This window comes from Symsagittifera roscoffensis, chromosome 1 (genome assembly GCF_963678635.1).
Source record: "Symsagittifera roscoffensis chromosome 1, txSymRosc1.1, whole genome shotgun sequence".
NCBI lineage: Eukaryota > Metazoa > Xenacoelomorpha > Acoela > Convolutidae > Symsagittifera > Symsagittifera roscoffensis.
Genome location: NC_087062.1, coordinates 68,532,093 through 68,554,320, shown reverse-complemented (window position 1 = coordinate 68,554,320; position 22,228 = coordinate 68,532,093). Strand labels below are relative to the sequence as shown.

At 44.1% G+C, this 22,228-nt stretch overlaps 2 protein-coding genes across 2 annotated transcripts in view; one reads left to right on the top strand and one right to left on the bottom strand.

Moving 5' to 3' along the window:
- The window catches only part of LOC134848171 (glycogen [starch] synthase-like), a 183,251-nt gene that overhangs the window by 21,859 nt on the left and 139,164 nt on the right, over positions 1–22,228 (top strand). The gene's annotated exons all lie outside the window — the stretch shown is intronic.
- LOC134839472 (toll-interacting protein-like) lies at positions 1,602–2,516 on the bottom strand. The gene has a single exon (XM_063855043.1). The coding sequence runs from the start codon at positions 2,514–2,516 to the stop codon at positions 1,602–1,604; it is 915 nt and encodes a 304-aa protein (XP_063711113.1).

The window sequence follows — 22,228 nt, the reverse complement described above, 5'->3', positions numbered from 1 at the left end:
TGGAAAAATTAATTAAACTTTTTTGAAATTTTTTTGAAAAAATCACAAAAAAACGTACTATCTCGAAAACTACAAGGATTTGAGCTGTCATAATTAGAGGCAAGGCTCGCAACCCCTGAGAGTCTTCTGAAATCCCCCAAATACAGGGTTGGGAATTTCGAATTTTGAAGAAAAAAATTTGAAAAAATATTTGGAGGCAAGATTCACAACCCCTGAAAAAACCCTGAAAGCACCTGCTACAGGGTATAAAACTTCAAATTTTGAAAAAAAAAATTAATTTTTTAAAATTTTTTAAAAAAATCACAAAAAACGTCATATCTCAAAAACTACAAGGATTTGAGCCGTTACATTTGGTAATTTCAAATTTTATGAACTTTTTTGAATTCCAATTTTCCGTCAAATCTCCAAAACGTCATATGTCGAAACTACAAGGATCTGAGCAGTCATATTTGGAGGCAAGATTCGCAATCCTTGAGAGTACTCTGACAGCACCCAAAAACAAGGTTAGGGGAAGTTTGGTAAATTATGTTGGAATTTGAGTTTTCTGAAAATTTTTGAAAAAAAATCACGTGAATCGTCGTATCTCTTACACTGCAAGGATTTGAGCATTCTTAAATGGAGGCCAAATTCGCAACCTTTTGGGGAATCCTGACAGCATCCCACTATTGGGCTGCTAATTTTAAACTCGGTGGAATAACCACTGAATTCAAACTGGAAAATCGAAAAAATTTTAACCATTGGAATATACGATATAGCTTAAACATGCGAAAATATTACGTTGAAAAAGCTTAAACGTGGCGAGATAGTGAAGCCAGCATTTAAATATATAATAGATAGATATCACTCCTGACATTTCTTTGTGTTACCTGATTTTGAGTGAGAAAAAATTGAAAGAAAAACACACGAAAAAAATTTCCAATCCCTACGAGTTCAGTGGTCGGAACAAAAAAACACCAAACTGAGCATTGAAAATTCCGCGATAACATGCTCCAACCACTTTCATTAAAAAAAAATTACAAAAAAAGTTCTTCCATTTATTAAAATATTCAAATTTCAATTCTTGTGCGTGGTGTGATAAGAAACTATACATACGCGTACAAAGTTGATGAATTAGGCAATCGACAACAGTTACCTATAAAAAAAAACAGAGGCGAAGCGGAACTTCGCACCAAATGGGGTACAACACAAACGCGATGAAAAAGACTTGATAATGATAAAAGATAAGGGACCCAGCTAAAGCTGGAGGTACCTGTTTGATAAATTTTGAATTGATTACACCGATGCGTGATGAAATGGGTAGGTTCAAAATTGGACTTCGCCCAAGTTCAAGTGAGAAAAATGAAAATTTGTGAGAAACTCGAAGTTTCCCAAGGACATAACATTTATCTGAGTACACTCGTCATTTGTAAAAAAAAAAGTTCACAGTACGTTCTTTAATTAAGGGGAAATTTTCATAGTTAAGCATGCAAAACAAGATGCAAAACATATTTTCTGATATGGTAATGATGAGTTTTGAGGGTTAGTGAATGAAACATGCATTCACAAAAACATTTCAAAAATTGCCTGTTGAATTGGCTTTATATTTACTCAATTAACTACATTTACAAATCAACTGGCTGCGGTTCTCCCGCTCCATCATTCGCAATTCTGGTTGATGTATCCTGCGGTGGTGCAGTAGCTGTATCATCCTGAGCTGTAAGAGAAAGCATCGAATTAATACTGTTCATCATGTCACCCTCAGTTGCTTCCAAAACACTTCGAATAACCTGCTCCTCAATTGTAGGAAACATTTCAGCCAGCTGTTTTATTTCATCTAAGGTTGGAACATATTGAACTTCCGATTCATCGTCTACAGTATCAGGCCCAGACGCTGGCGTACTATTACTTGACTCCGAGCTAACAGGTGGATGAGTCACTGATGCAGCAAGTTCCATTTGAGCCATGATTTCCGATTGAAGTTTCTCTACATCTTGAACTTTTACTTGAACAAACAGAAAGCCTTCTTTTCCTTCACCTTGCTCTCCGCTCAGCGGAAGAGTTAAAGTGTGGAATTCTTGTGACTGCATCATTTCTTCTGTTAACTCGACATGGCAAAAGGCTATCCGGCTATCAGCGTAAAATTGGTTCTCATCCATAACTTCAATCAAGAAGCTGCGAATTATTGACTGAGTTGGGCAACGAATAATTCTGTTCCACACTGGTTTTGTTGATGCGCTGTAGCATGAGGGGGTCTCAAAAACGCTTTGTTCAATGGTAATTTTGCAATATGGATCCATTTTAACCATACCATAGTTTTTCACCAGCTCAGCTCGATCTACTTTAATTATGGTGACCTGTTTGTAAGTATTTCTGGGGGGCTGCTTGATGATCTGTCTCTGCTCAGCCATGAGAGATTGAGCCAAAAGAGCATCTTGTGCCATCTGAGCTTCTTCAGATGTAAAACGCAAAAATCTTTCATCAATTTCCAGGACCGCTTGTGGACGGAAAATGTCGGCCAAAGTCCCAGCTACAGCCATTTCAAAAACTAAAAATCTAGAAAAGTTAAGTTGTGTGGTACCTGCATAAATAAATACCTAGATTCAGAAACAGTCCACTGCATCATGTAACAGTCTTCGCTCAAGTCACACATGAAGTTAAAAAGTGTCAACTAAAAAGGCCTTTCCGTTTCTATGACCATCAGTGCGCAAGCTAGATAGCCATACTAGCATTTCATAGATCATCAATAGTTGTTCCAAAGATTCAAGAAGCTAGTCAAAACAGCATTACAGCACTTCAATAAGTTGAAATCTACCCTTCTCTATTAATGCACATTCTGATGTCTATCTGAACTTTATTTTTGTTCCGACCATTTGAAAAATGTGGGGGAGCTTTGCGTTCGGGTGCGTTATTTATTTCTATTTTTTTCACGCAAAATCAAGTGCAATAAATGGTCATCAAAATGGGTCGAGACATCCATCACATTAAAGCCCTTTCAACCCTGATTCGAACGACATTAAAAAAAATTGAAAAACCGGAGTGAAAACCGGGAGAAAAACCGGAGTGAAATTTTTGATTTTTTGGTCTAAATTCGAGCTAGTAAGGTGAGCGCGCATGCTTACAATAGCTTAATTAAGCTTTACTTGAGCCGTGAAAACTAAGCTTCAAAAGTTTTTAGCTCCATTTTGGGAATCAGATTCTGCAGAAAAAAATTCTGAAACTTTTTGACGACTTTTTTCGTTCTTGTGACATTCGACCAGAATTGACAAAACGACAGTTTCGGATGGTTAGCCGCTAACCCAGAGAATTGGCAGTTTTAAAGGATTAGCAGTGTTATTCAGACGATTAGACGAATCGTGAAGGCCGGAAGATTCTGGAAGTTCTAAATTTTAAATTTTCGATTTGTGACGTCACACTTCCGAGAAACGTTGGAAACGGCCATTTTATAAGAAATTCAAGAAGAGAACACAACAACAACAATAGTTGAGAGAGAAACTACGACGGGAAATAGAAAATGCAACAGAGTGTTAGCAAAGACGGCTCCGAATTGTAACGATTGTGTCGCTACAATCGTTACAAGGCCATTCACGCCAACGGTGAAGGGTGGTGGAATCGTGAACTCAGCCTTCCGGAGAGGAAATAAGGGTGTTATTTCCCCGGATTCAGGAATCCGGAGGGGTCTTGAGGCTTGAATTTAAACCTATTTATACGAATTTTAGCTTCCTAGTCATGCCCTGAATTGAATTTAATTAACATCTGGATTCATTTTCTAATAATGAGAAGCTAGGAGTAGAGGGAAAGGGTTGATTCATCTTCGATGGAGATAATGATTTTTTTCTACTGAACAAAAACAATAGTCTTGTAATAACTAGTAGTAGCCTTAATTTTAGGAAAGACCTCGTGGTCTGGGGATACTGAGACCCAGCCATGAGCTCACTAATTTTGCATGTAAGTAAGATAATTTGAGCGTTCTGGTCGAGGTCGGAGAACAGTAACGTTTTTGTCGACCCGATGTTGAAAAGCCCAACAAAAGATCTGGCTTTGGTAGAGACGGTGAAAAGCATGTAGAGCTTTGCTTAGACGCTGGCCAGTCGTTTTATAGCTTAGCTTTATTTTCCGTCGATATGTACTTCCGGGCGAACGTTACATAGTTGTTTTTGTGGCGCTCCTGGGTGTTATTCTTTTTTAAAATCATGAACGGCAGAACCGTTAACGAGCAGTTCGCGCCGAGCGGAAGCTCATAAAAACGCCCTTAATAGGCCCTAACCGCCGGGGTCAAAGAGTAGTTCGGAACGCGGAAGCCTTCCGGATTCCCGTGAATAGCTTTAACACCAAAAATTCACGTTCCAGGAAGGGTGGAGGGGGGGGGGGGGGGGGATCGGCCATCCCCACGTTCCCTGAGAGGTGTGTGACCAAAAACACTTAAAGATATACAAAAAACCAAACATAAAAAAGTATAGTACCCAAGAAAAACAAAAAACATAAAAAATAATCGAAAAAAAAAACAAAAAAAAGTAAAAAAAAAAAAAGAAAAAAAAATGTGGAAATCATCCCCCCAGACGAGATGTGATCCGACCCTCCCGTTTGTTGTTTATTTAGATATATTGTTGTTACAAGTATTTACATCAGTCAGGATCGTTGCGATCAATTTTGTGGCCCGTTTCTGAGGCTTGTACTGTAGGGTTATTTGAGTATTTAAGCACTTTATTGCTAATTTGCGCTCAATCCGGAAGGGTCTCGGGATTAGTGAAGAAGACTGATCCGGCAAGCAGTTCAAGGAGCGACAAGAAGGGGCGCAACGACAACAACAATCGATTGTTGGGTATCGTTAACAAGTTTTGTATCCCTTTTGGTACAAAAAGTAAGATATTATTCTGTGGGGGGCTCGACAGTGCTGCACTGTAGTGACCCTTCACCGAACTGCAAAATTCCGAGTTAAGCACCTTAATTCGGAAAAGGAACAAACCCGGAGGGGTATAGTATTACTAATGTTATTATTGATACAGCCTATATTAATACTCCTATCTCGTTTTTCAGTGAAAAACACAGTAAAAGGACCGATTTTTAGGGTCAAAATAGCGAAATTTTGATCCCCCCACAAATCGCGATTTTTGAGAAATCGATATTTTGTTAAACGGAAAAAAGCGCTAAATTAGTGAATTACATCGTAAATGTACTATTATAATAAGTAGAACCGGTTGAGTGTAGTTCAGAAGTGGTTGGAACAATTTGGGTACCAAAAACCGAACTTTCGTGATGTTTGAATAAACGAAACGCTATAAAATAAGAAATTGTTTTGAAATTTTTGAGTTAGGACAATAAAAATTGCTGTTAAGACAACGTTCACTAGTGAATCGACAGGTTTAGAAACCCGTTTGCCGATAACATTCCGGGTTACAGAGAAATCGAACTTAACGTGTTTGATTTAGTGGATTCATCAATCCGGAGGGGTCGAAATAGCATAGTTTTTGGCAAATTTGTTCACCTAGAGCGTTTTAGATCGGGTTTCTTATTTTGAACTAGGAGAGTATAGGCCTTCTGAGATCGGATTAACATTTTTTAGGTCGAAAAGAACAGAATTGCGAAAAAAAGTTAGGCGGAACCTATAAAAGAGAAATTTTTTGACTTTGGAAAAAAAGACGTTTTGGTTGATAATTTTGTAACTACTGGACAAGTCAAGTGGATCATGGTACCATTAGATCAGAAAGTAGTTGAGCTTACTAATAAAAACATCAATTATTCAAAAAAAAGCGTGAAAAGTTTTTAGGATTGTTTTTAGCATATTCACCAATTCGGGAAGGTAGACCCTACACGTTTTATAAATTTTTTTTGGAAAGCCTTTACGCCACTACCAAAGGGTAGTAACGGTTGAATAAGGCATTTTTAGTTGTTTTAGACAAAAAGGGAAGGCTATGGGCACCAGAAAACCTTAGTCAAGTCGAAACTAGGCTACCGATAAGACCCTTCACCGTTAGGGTGAATTGTCAAATAAGAGGCTTAACTTCAATCCGGAAGGGTCTTGGGAAAGACCAAACACCCTTCCTAGTTAACTCAAACAGCATAAAAGCATCAGAGAACGTATCCGGAAGGGTATCGGGTGGAAATTTAGAAGGTCTCCGAGAAGCTAATTTTACAAATCCGGAGGGGTCCCAAACCGGAGGGGTCTTATTTATCCCAATCCGAAGGGGTCTTATTTTTGCCGATCCGGAGAGGTCCCAATTTTGCCAATCCGGAAGGGTTTTGTTTTTGCCAATCCGGAGGGGTCCCAATTTTGCCAATCCCGAAGGGTCTTTTTTCGCCAATCCGGAGGAGTCTTGTCTTTGCCAATCCGGAGGGGTCACAATTTTGCCAATCCGGAAATGTCTTGTTTTTGCCAATCCGGAGGGTCCTGTTTTTACTAATCCGGAGGGGTCATATTTTGTCAATCCGGAGGGTTATTGTTTAGTCAAGACTTAAGAAGACAACAGAAAACAAAAGTTGTTGAAGGTATTAGGTTATTAAGAGATAGCCTGGGAACCAGTGACTGCACTGGTAACTTGCCTTTTATAAAAAAAAACCAAACCAAAACAAAACAGATCTAAACTCGGATATTCGCGACACTAAGTCTAAATTGAACAAGAGTGTATAAGTCATTGGTCTGGATTGAAATCCAAAACGTTTCGAGAAAAGTGATTGCCCTGAGGATTTTAGTAGGTCAAGCTCGGGCAGTCCGAAGGCAGATAGGTAACACAGGACTCGGTGGGTGCAATAGACGCCCATTTGAGAAAATTACTGCCTCCAAGTTTTGTCTGTTTGGTGCAGCACTAAACAGGGAAAGCTCTTTCTTTAAAAGTACAAAACACATACGTTTTTCATAGAAAATATTCTTACTTTTGTCAATTTTGGTTTTAAATCAATAATATTTGTGCTTGATTGGTTAGTGAGATCACTATCTTTTAAATAGACTGATATCATCATGCTGATCATTGTGAATGAGTTGTATACACGCTGTACTGCGATAACATACGAGGATTTGTGGTCACTAGTTAATAGAAACGTTTGAAAATTATTGTGTTGTTTTATTGTTGTAAGTAGTTAGACTAAAAGGATACTAGCAATCGAATTGAGTGTATAGGCAGTAAGAAGTCATGAATTAAAAATGAGTCTAGACAAGTCAAGGATACCTAAACTGAGTGTTAGCTCAAAGAAATTCATACCTGAGTATCAGAGAAAAGCAATGACCGACCCGTTTGTGGAAAGGATCATATGAACCCGGACCGACAATGGAGAGACGGTTTCAGGCAGAATGGTTGAGCCCAGGAGTCAAAAGTCTTCAGAAGAGCGAAAATCAATGCTAGAAGTGGAGATCCATCCGGACCAGGCCATGGATGAGGACCAGGAAATACATGGACCGAAGGGGAGAGGAAACAGAAGGCTGGTGAGTGAATCTACTCCGGCAGAACAAGGGCAAGACTTTGCCAGTTCCACCGGGACACTGGACTGAGAGGAGATGTCGGAACTGTCCGACATCTCTACTGAAATTGTGGCAACTAGAAGATCTCCCACAGACAACACCATGATGGCAGGCGTGACGGAAAAACAGGCAACGTCCTCATCGTTTTCAGAGAGAGTAAAGAACACTTTCCGAAACATCTTTCCATTTACCATGGGAGCGGGTATATGCGACAATGAAGGAGAATCACAGGAGGAAGAAGAGGACGATGACGAGCAAGTTGACTTTGGATCTCGAATCAGCCTCAATAGTTCGACTCAGGAGAATGAAGCATACGTTGGCAAAAGGACTGGCACCATGGACCAATTTGGTGTAGTGAGGAAAATAAGAAAAACCACAAACACATCAGGCCAGTCAGGAGACTTTGTGAGTATGACGAATTTGGAAATGCGAACTGGGGAGAGTAGAAACACAGGGCTAAGCAACGCACAGGCGGATCCAGAGATGGATAATGAAAAGACGTCGAGTCAGAGAATCAAAGCCCGAATCTTGACCAGCACCAAACTACCTGGGATCGACAGGGTGACACCCCCATTTGTAACGTCACTAGTGGACAACGGAGTATCAATTGAAGAAGCCTTGACCAACATAGTGGGCAGCATAGGAGAACAGAATGAACAGATGTCCATAAAAATGAGTGAACTAGAAAGAGCAGTCCACGTCGAGAGAGAAAGTCTGCGGGAAGAATTAAATCAAAATAAACAAGAAGTTGGTAGAAGCAAAAAACGCTTGAAGGAAAGAACGGATGAACACTTGGCGAAGAACTTGTCGCGAATGACAAGGGAAGCGGAACAGAGAGAGTCACAATTGAGAGACGACATGGAGAAGTTGAGAATTCAACAAGAGCAGACTCTTGGGACTCTTGACACAAAGATAGATGCGATGATGGAGAGGCGAACTCAGGCTATCATGGATAGGATGGACGGGCTACTAGGCAGCAAGAGTGGACCAAAAGATGGGGAGCCGAACTCGGGAGGTCCCAGCAGGGAGCCAAGGGTGAACTTCAATGACCAACAAAATAGGAGAAGGACATATGGATCCACTAGAGGTGAGGGCAGTTCAGCAGGCTATGCCACAGGGGATAATAGAACATGGGTCTCAAACATCAGAGGAAGTACAACTGGTAACAGACAGACCTCAAACGAACGACCGATGTAAGGCACACATGCGACTGGGAGAGACGATATCCGGGGGTAATGATACTCAGGCAGGGCATTCAAGAGAGGCTACATCAATAGCCACAGCCTTTGAACCTCTGAACAGATCTTTGGAGACATTCCTTACGAGGTAATCTAGAACTAGTGAACGTAGCGAAAAGTCCAGAAGTGTTTTTAAGAAACCAGGATGCTACAAAGACGAATCTGATGGCTGTATTGATACCTGGATAGAAGTGATGAAACTGCATTTTGAGGACGAGGACTTGTCAGAAAGGCAAGAAAGCAGTGCGCTTACCAGTATCTTGGAAGGGCCCTAAACTGCATGATGGCCAAAAAGCAGTACCAACGGGACACTGCTAAGAAAATCTTTGAAATCTTGTTAACTCGTTTTGACTCAGGGGTGCAGGGACACCAAGCAATGATGCGCTTCGAGAAACGGTGACAACGAGAAGATGAGACGATAGACAAGTTTCTAGACAATTTAGAGATGCTGAGAAGGCGTAGCCAACCAGATGAGTCAAACAGAAGGATGAACCTGGCAGCTCAAAATTCATCGATGGTGTGAAGAATAATGAACTTCGAACAATGTAAGCAACACATTACACACCACTATCAACCAATGCGCCAACACCAGAGGAGATGAGACTCAAGTCAAAATAATTTTTTTTGCTGAAGTCTCCATCGAGATCTGGATATTACAAGAACAATTATTGCAAACCAAGGGAACAACTGATATAAACCGAGGGACGATCTGGACAAGATTCGCTTTTGTGCAAATTGCATTTCGACGGACCATCATGTGTCAGCATGCCTAACTTACAAATAGGGCATGAAAGCAATAGTTTTTAGCCTCGAGGACGAAGATGCGTCAGAAGTCGACCATGAAAATTTCATGAGAGGTGTAGTTGCAAATTTCGGCCTGAGGTGTTTCTTTTGCAACTTGGAAGGTCATTTTAAATCGGATTGTCCGCAATTCTGGGATGCTGTAGCAGCCATCAAGCATCCAAGGCATGAGGAAGCTTTATCGGGTGTGAAAGCCAGCAAGGCTCGCCTATTGAGTGAAGCGGACGCGCGCAGAGAAGAAAAACCGCAAGAGGAGGCAACTAAGAAAATGCAGGCGGTAACGGAAGAGACATGTGAACCGGAACCGGTGACTGCGGCGGATGACTTCAAGATTGATTATAGGGCAGCAGGAATTGGTAACGAAGGAGATCCAACAAAAGGTGAAGCTCGAATTGGAAAATGAGAAATTAAAGGAAAAATTGAACACCTTCGAGGCATCAGAGGTCGAAGAAACGAAAGCACCAAGTAGTTTGAGCATGAACAGAATTGTGATCTCCGGGCAGAGGTTCGGTATGGTACCACAAGGAAGCAAAATACAATCGATAATCCCGGTAGCGGGACACCAGGTAATCAGAAATCTGAGTGAACCATCAGAGTTCACTTTGATGCATTTGGACACATATGCAGATTATCTGCGGGAGGTGGAGCCACGCACTGAGTCAGGAGCTGTGCGAACGCTACTAACAACGGGTGGCCCTCGAATCAAGAAGCTTCACAGGCGCTACGTGGAAGTCTATGGACCGTATCAAGTAATGCTGAACGTGGATGGAATTAGCATCTACACTAGGACATATGTGACAACAGACAGTGACCAAATAGGACAGATCTATTTGGGTGAAGAAGAACTCAAAGTCCGTAGGATAGGCCATGACGCCATGATGGAGCAAGACGCGGTTCACATTGGATACGAAGCAGATGTGACTGCACACCTGCTCGACACCACCGGAAAGAAAATCGGATTCACGGGGCTTCTGGAGACAGGAGCGGTAGTGAGTGTGATGCCGACAAAGACTTGGGAAAGAATGGGCTTCACGGGGGAAGATCTAGTTCCGACGATTCTCCGACTAGCCGCGGACAATCGAGGAGTGATTTACGTAGCCGGAAGAACACCAATAACGCTCCTCCACATGGGAGGACGGGATCTTTGGATGAGATTCCTAGTAGTAGAGAGTCTGGATGAATCCGACCAATTCATCTTGGGCAGAGATTTTGTCAGGATTTTCGACGTGATGATTGACGTGAACAACGGTCTAATAAAGATTAGGAAGTATGTTATGAAACCAATTAATAGAATAATAACAGATGAAAGTAAGATACCAATCTTTTTAGATAGAAAGGTAAAACTACAGCCGGGACAAGCATTAGTAGCAATTTTTAGAATGAGAATTTTAAATTTGTTATTTGTTAAGTGATATTAAACAGATTTGTTTGGTACCGAATCCAAATAGTCAAAGTTCAGTGATTTTAGGCCGGAGCTTCTCGGTAACTCGAAACAAACTCTGTGTCAGTGTGTTATTGAACACACTGGACACCACTGTTTAAACCCAGCGTGGAAAGAAACTTGATTACGCTTTGCTGATGCGGACCGACTTTGAAGAGACACAAAATTTGAAGAGATATAGTGTGAAAGACTGTCCTTATCATGCCAAAAAAGATAAAATTTTAAAAAGGATTAATGAATTAAAATCTATTCATAAACTGTTTTCCATGAAATCCGAAACGGACGACGGTTTGTTGAGCTGCTCAAATTTTTTGGAACGCCCCTCGTCATATGAGCTAGAATCTGACAAACCGGTTTTGCCAGAAATAGAACACTTAAAAGGGATGATAGGCGAGGGAGATTTTGAATTATTGCGGGCGGTTTTAAATCCGAACGCGGTTGCATTTTCAAAATATAAGGTTGCTGTATTTTCGTCAAACACGAAATCGAACTTGAGGAAGGCGCCGTTCCCCGTAGGGAAGGCGCAAGACGAATGACGCCACATAAATCGGGAGAGTGCCGAGCGGAATTAGAAATAATGCTCGAGTACGACATGATTGAACCCTCAAAATCGCCATGGGCTTGCGGGGTAGTGATGGCGAAGAAAGGGATGGCAAAGAAAGGGGGAAAGCTTGGGTTTTGTTGCGACTTTCGCTACTTGAACGCGGTAACGATAAAAGATGCGTACCCGATACCGCGGATAGACGAGAGCCTCTCTAAACTTGGCATGCCAAGTTCTTCACCTCATTGGACTTTGGTTCTGCCTTCTGGCAGGTCCCTTTGCGTAGGAAGGATAGAGAAAAGATCGGATTCGCATGCGAGTTGGGATTTTACCAGTGGAAGAGGATGCCCTTCGGCTTGTCCAACGCAACGGCCACTTTTCAAAGACTGTTGGCTCAGGCTTTGACCAGAATGACAAAGAAGTACGGGAATCTTGTGATGTGTTACGTGGATGACGTGGTCATAGCAACATCAACCCTGGAAGACCACATTGATCGGCTCGATGAGGTCTTTGATTGCATGAAGAGAGCAGGCTTAAAATGCAAACCATCGAAATGCGAGATCCCGAGGGATTCGATCAAGTATCTAGGAAGAATGGTGGAATGGTGGACAGGCATGGTGTGAGGCCGGACCCGGAACCAGTAGAAGCTGTGTTGACATGGAAGGTTCCCAGAACGGACACACAGCTCATGAGGTTTTGCCAATTGTTACCGTGAGTTCATAAAAGGATATGCAGACAAGGAGTATCCGATGCAGAAGCTGATGCGCAACAATGGAAAGAAGTTCGAATCAAACGATGAAGCTCAAACGGCCTTTGAGAACATAAAGCGGGAACTGTGCGAAGCGCCAGTGCTAGGCATGCCTACTGAAAAGGGCATGTATGTTCTTGACACAGGCGCATCAGTAAGAGCCATCTCGGGAATACTGCATCAGGAGCAGGAGTGGAATGGAAGAACCGTTCTCTGTCCCATTGCATATGGCAGTAAGGTGTTAAGTGACACTGAGATGAAATATGGTGCACCAAAAGCAGAAATGTTTGCATTAGTCACATTTGCTTAAAAGTACCGCGCATACTTGGGGAGCGCTCCCTTTAAGTTACGCGTGGACAACAGGGCGTTATCCTGGTTGAAGACATACTCGATGGATCAGAGTTACATTGGAAGATGGATAGTGAGATTAGATGGCTATCACATGATAATCGAGCACAGGATGCGGGACAAACACTAGAATGCTGATAGCCTCAGCAAGAAAACAAAAATTTATGAAAGATTGGAACAGAAGCAAGCCAATCAGCCAGAAATCAAGGAAGGATTCTCGTCTCTGGATAAAGAAACTTACGAAGCGCTTTTACTGACGAGATGGTTGGATAAGTCTGGACATCCAATCCCGGGATATCCCGAATCACCTGTAGAGAAAGCAGACGAGATAAAAATTCTATCCCAGAAGGACCCGGTGCCCTTGGACCTGTTGCTGCGCTCGAACCTGGTCCAGCAGGAACTCTCTCGCATGAACATTAACAGCCTCTCATTATTGGATAAAACGGTGCAGGTCACACCGCAAGTGATGCGGATGCTGGGCGGATTATTAGAGAGAGAAATGACCAGAGATGACCCCAAGTGGGCAGCAGCAGTGGCATCACTGACAGTCAGTGAGAAGGTGAAGATTATGCCGTCCAGACGACAACACAAAGAAAACGAGAGGGATTGTAGACAATAGTTCAGCAACTAGTATCGTCAATACCCCACGAGGTTTTAACCAGTACTTCATATGGTCGGAAAGAATAGGAGAACGATACGCAAAAGAAAACCGTTACCTTTGAGGACCAGGATAAAGAACGTGAGAAGGTTGAACGAAACCTGGTGCAAGATTGTTTGTCCGGGGAGACGAACGGAGAGAAGAGCCGGCGAGTTCAAGATCAACACCCGGGACAAGGAAGTTTGTCCGGGGAGTCTGATGTAGATGAAAAAATTCCTGATGAGAAACAGGACCTGGAGAATAAAGTTTTGTCCGGGGAGTTCAGATGGATGCAAAGAAGGCACAGAACTGATCTGGAGGATGGGACGTGCTCTAACGCACACTCTTAAATGAATCACAACTCCCGGAACTCAGGAGTCGACACCTACTCAGACAGGAACTCGAGCTCAGGATCGGAACTATCAGAGATAGCGATCCACACACTGCTAGTGAAGACTCGAGCAAGGAATCTGGACAGGGAGGTATATCATGACCCTGACGGTGATCGCTTTCTCATACCAGGTGAAAGAGTCTTTGATAACGCAGCGGTTGATCTGGAAACATTAGCGGTATAGAAAAGTCAGTTGCCACAAAAAAAGGTACTCAGGACTGATCTTCACCCGTTCGAACAGGAAACATAGCCGTTGGCAAAGTTTTGGTGCTCTCGGACCTACTAAGAGTGCAGAGAAATGACTGCATGACAAGCAACCTGAAAAAGTGGATCGAAAATGATGCTCCGGACAAAGGAGACCTCCAGGAAGACAGTTACCGTATTCTGAGACAGTGCTTTATGCAGAAAGAGGGAAGGTTATATCTGAACAAAGACGGGATCGTGGCTTGCAAGAGAAGAGAAGAAGACAAAGTCCTGTACGAGCATAACGCTATAGTGTTGCCGCAACTCTATCAGACAGAACTTTTATTCAGGTCGCATGGTCAGATGGGCCATCAGGGAATCAACAAAGCATATCAGAGGATCCTGAAGCGCTTTGAGTGGCCTGGAATGAAAAAGGCATGCGAGAAGTGGGTAACAGCATGTCTCTCATGTCAACAGGTGACGGATCCAAGGAAGTTACGATTTCTTCTGCAGTCGATCGAGTCGTCTGAATTCAACGAGGTGGTGCAGATTGATCACCAAAAGATGTGCATCACAGACAGTGGTTATAATCAAGTCTTGGTCATGATAGATCACGTCACAAAGTATGCAGAGGCCGTACCCTGCATAACTTCCTCACCGGAAGAGACGTGCGATCACCTGATCAATACGTGGAGAGCGAGAAATGGCTGTCCGATGACGTTTCAATCGGATAATGGAACAGCTTTTGTGGGGAACTCACGAAAGAGCTTATGAGACGCTCGCAAGTTGCACAAGCTCACTCCACGACATACCACCCCCAGATGAATGGCTTAGTGGAAAGGCAGAATCAAACGTTAGTGTCGATGCTGAGGGTATATTGTTCCAGGTACATGACCGATTGGGACAGATACCCTCCACAAGCGATGGGGGCTTATAACAGCACGCAACATTCCACCACCGGAGTTAGTCCACACATGATGCTAAACGGACACGAGAAGTCTTTGCCCTTGACTTTCTTCTATCCAGAGTATGAGGGTAAGAAGACGTCACCACAGGCCTTTGTAAGGGATGTGATTAGACGTCAACAGGAGTTAAACGACTTATGTTGACGAAATACTCAGCAGGCACATGCAAGGCAGAGGAAAAGATTTGACAAGAAAGCAGCTGGTGCAAAAGTTTATTCGGTGGGAGACTACGTATAGGTATTTCAGAACGTCATACCACCGAAAGGAACGAAAACGCTCCTAAAAAGTGGAGGGTACCGTTCATGATTACGGAAGTGCACCAGGAGGGACGCTGTTATAGACTGAGTACTGGCCGAGCCGCTCATTACGAAAACATTAAGCCACACAACCCTTCGACAGAAGACTGGTGTATAACTGCAGACATGGAAGAGGGGGATTATCTGATGATGGACCCTGCCTGTGAGGTCAACGAGAAGGGCACCAGGGAAAAGAACGATGGGAATGAAGTCGTAGAGGAAGGAACAGGTCCACCACTGGACCTGGATCCACAAGAGGTGATTGAGGCGGATGAAGAAACCTTACCCTACGGAGAGCAGGACTGGCAAGACCCTGAACAAAGGGAGGTTCCCAAGAATTTAGAACCAGATCTTCCGTTCACGATACAGACTCAACAGAATGACAGGACAAGATCCAACAAAAAATTCAACCCTTACGGCGACGACTTTGTAGTGGACAGGATAGATCTAAAGAAGATAGTGGAAGAAATAGTAGGTCTAGAAGATATAACTGTGTCACAGGACATTGACATAGTCGATGATCACGACGAGGAGTGGATCGAGGACCGGTCGAAACCCGAGGTAGAATTCGACGACGAGCAACAGCAATCCTACGAACAATAGTTGACAATTCTGCGTGTCTTGGAGTGGCTGCACGAAATGACGTCGGACCCAAAGGACGAAATGACGTCTTGATATCCGGTATGCGATCGACGGGGACTTCGATGGATATTTTTGTCCGGGGAGTTGGGGTAGGACTTACCCACACTGAAAATGTTTTATTAAAAAATTAAGAGTAGCAAAAGAGACAGGATATTCAGAAGCGGAAACAGGCGAGGACCCTAAGAAACCGGGCATGGGAGGGTAATTGAGTCATATTTTAACTTACCAAATGAATATTCAAGTACCATAATACTAACAGACAGCGATTTCATACTCACAAATAGAACATGTGCAATAGCAATCACAGCAGACATGAGTTTTAAGACAGCGTTAGCAGTAGATTTTAAGAGAGAATATAAAAACATAGAATTCCTTTGGAAGCAAAGACCAAGAATAGGGGGTGTAGCAGCCTTGCCTCCGGCGGCGTCACAGATACCGAGAAAGTACTTATGCTTCTTGGTGACGAGGGCGACGGAGAAGCGGCACGTGGACCCGGAAAACCTAGTCTTGTTCTTGACGAGATTGAGAGACTTCCTCATGGAAAGGGAAGTGAAGGAGCTTTCGGTTCCAGTGTACGATCCAAAAAGAGGACGACTTCATCCACGGGAGCTGTACGCACTGATACACGTAATCTTCTCTGGTACTTATATACAAGTATACTTACATAAGAAATATTTCTTGAGTAAAGGCTGAGTTTAGGTGGCATGCAGGAGGGCGTCATACTAAAGGTGTGTTGTGTGTGAGACGTGTGTTATGTTATGTTTTGTGTTATGTTATTAAGACTCTGGGTAAGAAGGAGTTAGTGACCATGAACGACTGAATGACGATCTTAGGAACGAAACTAGTGTAAAATTGACAAATGTGATCTTTGTGACCTCTTTTCTAGATTCTGATTGATCGTTTAATCTCTCACTTGATTTCAAATCATCAAATCGATACTAAAATCAAACTTGCAAGAAGATGAATAATTTCAACTTGGATGAATTGATGGACCTGGCAGCGGCATATGTAGAACCGATGGTAGATGCGATCTATCGGAGGCTAATGGATTGAGACTTCGCTCTGGAGGACCCAGAGGTAATCATGTTGCTGACCGCCTTGATAAGCATCTTGGGGCATGATAACCGTGTGGACCGTCAGTACTAACAGACAGTGTATTCATACTCACAAATAGAACATGTGCGATAGCAATCACAGCAGACATGAGTTTTAGGACAGCGTTAGCGGCAGACTTTAGGAGAGAATACAAAAACGTCGAATTCCTTTGGAAGCAAAGACCAGGGATAGGGGGCGTAGCGGCCTTACCTCCGGCGGCGTCGCAGATACCGGGAAAATACCTATGCTTCTTGGTAACGAGGGCAACGGAGAAGCAGCATGTGGACCCAGAGAACCTAGTCTTGTCCTTGACGAGGCTGAGGGACTTCCTTGTGGAAATGGACGTGAAGGAGCTCTCGCTTCCAGTGTATGATCCAAACAGAGGAAGACTGCATCCTCGGGAATTGTACGCGCTTGTACACGTGATATTCTCTGATACTAATATACAAGTATATTTACATAAAAAATATCACTTAAGTATAGGCTGAGTGACGTGCGAGAGGGTGTTAGGCTAAAGACTAAGTTGTATGTGATGTGTGATATGTGTGTTATGTTATGTTATGTGTTATGTTATGTGTTAGGTTATTAAGATCATGGGTAAGAAGGAGTTAGTGACCATGAACAATTGAATGACGATCTTAGGAATAGATCCAAAGTTTGGACTGTCCAAACTTAGGTCGAATTCCAAAATTTTAGAGACCGATTGATTTTAATAAATTTTAGGATAAATATCTTTTTATCTGACTGTTTTTAAGTAAATTTTAACGATATATGTCAAGGTGAAACTGACAAGTGTGATATTTGTGACTTCTTTTCTAGATCCTGATTGATCATTTAATTGCTCACTTGAGTCAAAACTTTGAAATCAAATCAAATCGAATCGAATTTGAAGAACAGAATGGACAATTTCAACCTGGATGAATTGATGGACCTGGCAGAGGCATATGTAGGACCGATGATAGATGCGATCTATCGTCGGCTGATGGATCGAGACTTCGCTCTGGAGGACCCAGAGGTAGTCATGTTGCTGACCACCCTGATCAACATCTTGGGGCATGACAACCGTGGGGACCGCCCCACGGAAGTCCTGTTGATGGCAGCATATGGAGAGAGGGGAGTACTAGACCGCCCGAACATGAGAGTGATGAGGTGGAGAAAAGGGGCTCTCTCAGGGAGTGACTTGGCGAATGAGCCTGGATTGGGAAGTTCTAGGACTTACCAACCAGGTGAAATGCCTATGCCCTCCAAGCCCAAACCTGGGCTGACGAGAATGCATCAGGAGATGAACAGCGAGGCTGCCTCGTCTGGTTCACCACTGAGAGCAGCTGTGCCACCAAAGAGGGCGAAAGTAGAACAAAAGGTTCAGACGAACCAAACCATGCAAGATCTGGATGGGATAAAGGATGAACTGGAAAGGACAAAAAGGGAGCTGGACGAGATGACCAAAACCATGCTCATTACGGAGGAAGATCGGGACATGTGGAAAAGATTGTTCGAAGACTGCAACAAAAAGCAGGGTCAAGAAATTGAGCGCTTGAGGCAGGACTACAAAGAGCGATCGGAACAGATGGCGTTGACAACGGCGGTGGAGAAAGTGATACCTGCAAGGAGTATTCCTCGTGGGCAGTCCCAGATGGAGCTCTTGACGCCTCGAGAAATGAGTCAGACAACGGAGACACAGCTCCCGACAGCGACAGATCGAGTGAATATCCCGGACCCTAGTGACACCGTGGGTGACCCCGTCGTGGAACAAACGGTGAGGAAGCTGATAGAGACAGCTGGACGACTGGTCGCCAACAAGAATGCGCCAGGTTCCGGGGTGACTGCACCCTATGGAACGATCGACGACACGGACAGAGTACGACTCTCCCAGACCGTGATCAGACAGGGGATAAGTGACGTGACGCCACTCATGAGGAGCTCGAAAGCACCAGAGAGAAGAATACAGAAGATGCCAGCGAAGAAAGTGTCTCGTGTAATAGACGCACAAAAGAACAATCAATTGAGATATAATTTTACGGAAGTTCCGGAGACAGATCCGAGAGCTTGCTTCAATCGAGCGACGTGGAACCCGGCAGTAAACCTGCAGCAACCGCCACTGGGGACATCACATCTGATACTGGGAGACAGCTTGGTCAGAGTACTATCGAATTTGAGGACCTCTTGGGTCACCTCGGTGATGGCCTTCGGAGGCGCGACGATAGCCCAGTTATATCGAATGGTGGAATTAATGAATCCAGGGAGGATCCCCAATGTGATGATCCTGGTTGGAACGAATGACATCTCCAGAGGTTCGGATGAGCAGGAAGCACTATGGGAATCAATGATGGTGTGTTTGTTTACTACCCTCTATCAGAAATTCAATTGCGCGGTACTGACCGTTTGCACTATGCCAATGAACACGAGGAGCTTGACAGCAGCAGGAAGAAGGCACAACGAAGGAGTCGTCAGGTGGAATAACATCTTGAGGAATCTCGCAAATCGGAATGCCGGAAGAATGATCCTCATGGACATCGAACATGAGTTGAGAGCTATGGACCAGGCCAGACTGACCACGGACGGCATCCACTTCGATAGTATCGAAGGACAGGCTTGGTTGAATCGAGTCTTCCAAGAGCGGTTGGATGAACTAGAGGCGGAACTCTTTGACACAGGAGTGCTGAAGGAAGAAGGAACAGCGAATGACGCGGTGATTACCACCTTTGTGCCTCCTAGCCTGGAAACACGTTTGGAGACGGTCCCGGCCGTCACGAACTACAGACAACAGAGCTCCAGCGAACCAGGTCAAAGGAAAGACGTACAGGATCGATTGGGAGAAGCGCCGATGAGAAGGACCTTCCATCCCAGGAGAAGAATAGGACCTGTCAACCCAGTCGAAGAGACAGCCAGCACGTCTAGATCGGACACGAGATCGGAGACGACAAGTACCAGTCGAGAGGAGAGATGCCCGGGCAGAGGCTCGTTGATGTGGTCAAGACCCATACCATCTCCCTGGCATGTATACAAAGACGAACTAATGAAGCTGGATCTCCAGAGGGTAAGCTTCATCGAAGAGGCAAGGAGGATGCTGAATGGAGCGACGCTATCCGTCAGCAGACTGTACTCGATAACCGGCGTAGACTGGTTGATAGCCGCTAGCATAAATTTCAGCTCCACGACGGCCTTGAGATTTGCTGACCTAGAGGGACTGCCCTCTAACAACATAATGGGACCAGTGAACGCGAGACCATTGCAGGATGTGAGGTTGAATCATGACGAAGGAAATCGGGAAGAGAGACCAGGACGATTTCTGACGACGAGAGCGCCGATTGGAAAACATGTGAAGATGTTCAGGCAGCTGACGACACCCCCTGGTCATGTGAAGGAAAGAATATACCCAAAACTAGTGGGTCAAGATGGTGATGTCCAAAGATACGGCGGATTGAAAGCGATAAAGAAGGAAGAGACCATCTTCGCCGCCTATGGCAAAGCAGAAATGAGGAAGGCCAAGATCATGATAGTAGCGAATTCAGAGTTCGCGTATACCTCCAAGTCTCTGTTTTGGCCGGACGTTATTATGTTGGCAGCGGTCGATCTGGACCTACTGCAATCGGTATCTCTGGCAATAGGGGTACAAAGGCAGACGGACATGAACCTTATTATGATACTTATGATAGTGTTTGCTGGCATCAATGACCATCTACACAGTAGAGGTTTTCTGAGCAGACTCAGAGATCCTACAACGGCAGAGAATGCTGTGTGGCCAGCGATAAAAGATATCCTTGAGTCGATGGGTGAAGTGGTGGATGCGACGAAGCAGGGGTCCTTCACCAAAGTGACACCGAGAGTAGTGTTCGCGTTGTCTCCGGGGTATGCACATCTCCCGGATGGACTGAAACTCGTGTATGCGATTGTGACCTTGCTTTCGGAAAGAAAATATGATGTGATCATATCAGCCCCAAATCGCATGATAGAGATGGAGAACCTGAGGCCACTCAGGGCTGAGCTACCTGCAGTGTGGTCAGATATCTCGAACGCGATGAGAAGTTTCAAGGACCATGCGCTGCACATGTTAGTGTTGGACGAGGTGCTGGGGTTGGAACTGTCCAATTTCAGTCGACAACTCAAGCTTAAGCCGGGAATAGACGACGACCATCGAGTGATCGTAGCAATGTCCAACGACTTATGGTTCCGAGCAATGGAAGTGACAGGTGAAAACACGAGGAGGAAAAATTCACTAGAGACTAGAGCTCATTTGGAGGCGATGGTTTTGAGAACCAAGCCGGAAGCCAACCAGTGGCTACACCTAAATCCTCGAGTAGCGGCATTGGGTGCAGAGGCTTTTGAGCAAGGCCCTGTGATGATCACGAAGATCCATGCCTACTTGTTAAAGGAGGTGAACCTGGCGGAAAATGCCGGAAAAAAGACCGCTGAATTTGTAAACAGAATGTGTCAGATTACCCTGGAAACCTTCTGGACCCAAGAAATGAAGGGACATGAAGGCTTTGAACGGACAGACAGCATGCTGGAAGGGTTGGGAGCCGGATGGACCGCGTCCTTCTTGGCAAAAGTCTACCCGAAAGTCTCTCATTACTTGATTAAGGAATTCCTCCAAGCAGTTGTGGAAGTATCAATAGTGGAACTAATAGCCTTTTTCGTGACGTTTGGAGCAGAGAGTTTCGTGAAAGGACAGGCGATGCTGCTCACCGAAGGAATCCAGAATTAGATGGACTTCTAACACTGAGTGCGATTACCCACGGAAACTTGGGAGGACTAATGAAATTGACACGTTGTCCAGAGCAGATGAGAGAGAGAGTGAGGAATTTAAATATGAAGAAATCGACGGACTCGTGGAATAAGATAAGAGACCTGAGACACACTCTTATCCATTATCTCTTACAACAAAATCGCTTTGGAACGGGAGAAGATGAGACTATCGAAAGAGAAGAAGATTTTAGACGACATGTTGGAGGCATGCCCCTGTTAACCGATCTGAGCTTGGCTATGAGAACCGATCCCTTAGCACTGATCAGAGGAGTCACGGAGTTTGTGACAGTGATCTATGGACCAGCAGTCACGTTTGCGTTCCCTGACGTTAAGGTGGAGGCGTATAGGAGGTCGATGCAGCACCTGAACCTCATATCAGCAGTGGACGGTAGTGCGCTGAACTGGTGTGAGCAGCACACATTGCGGGAGCTCATGAGTGAAGATCTGTTATTTGCCAAAATATCAGAGCCAGAGATGACAGTCATCAACTTTGACGATCACTTCCGTGATCGCATGGGAGAAGTAGAAAGAGGACACATCGAAGTGTTTCCGAAGCTTTGGAATCTGAGACCCTATGATAAAACGAATGGTGAGATAACCAGAGTGCCTCGTCTCACTGCAGCATATCATAAAGTGAGAGAAGAGACGACAGACTGGGGTGATTACGAGAAGCTGCCGGAGGCAATCCCTGAATTCCCTCTGATAAGAAGGATGTTGCTCGGAGCAG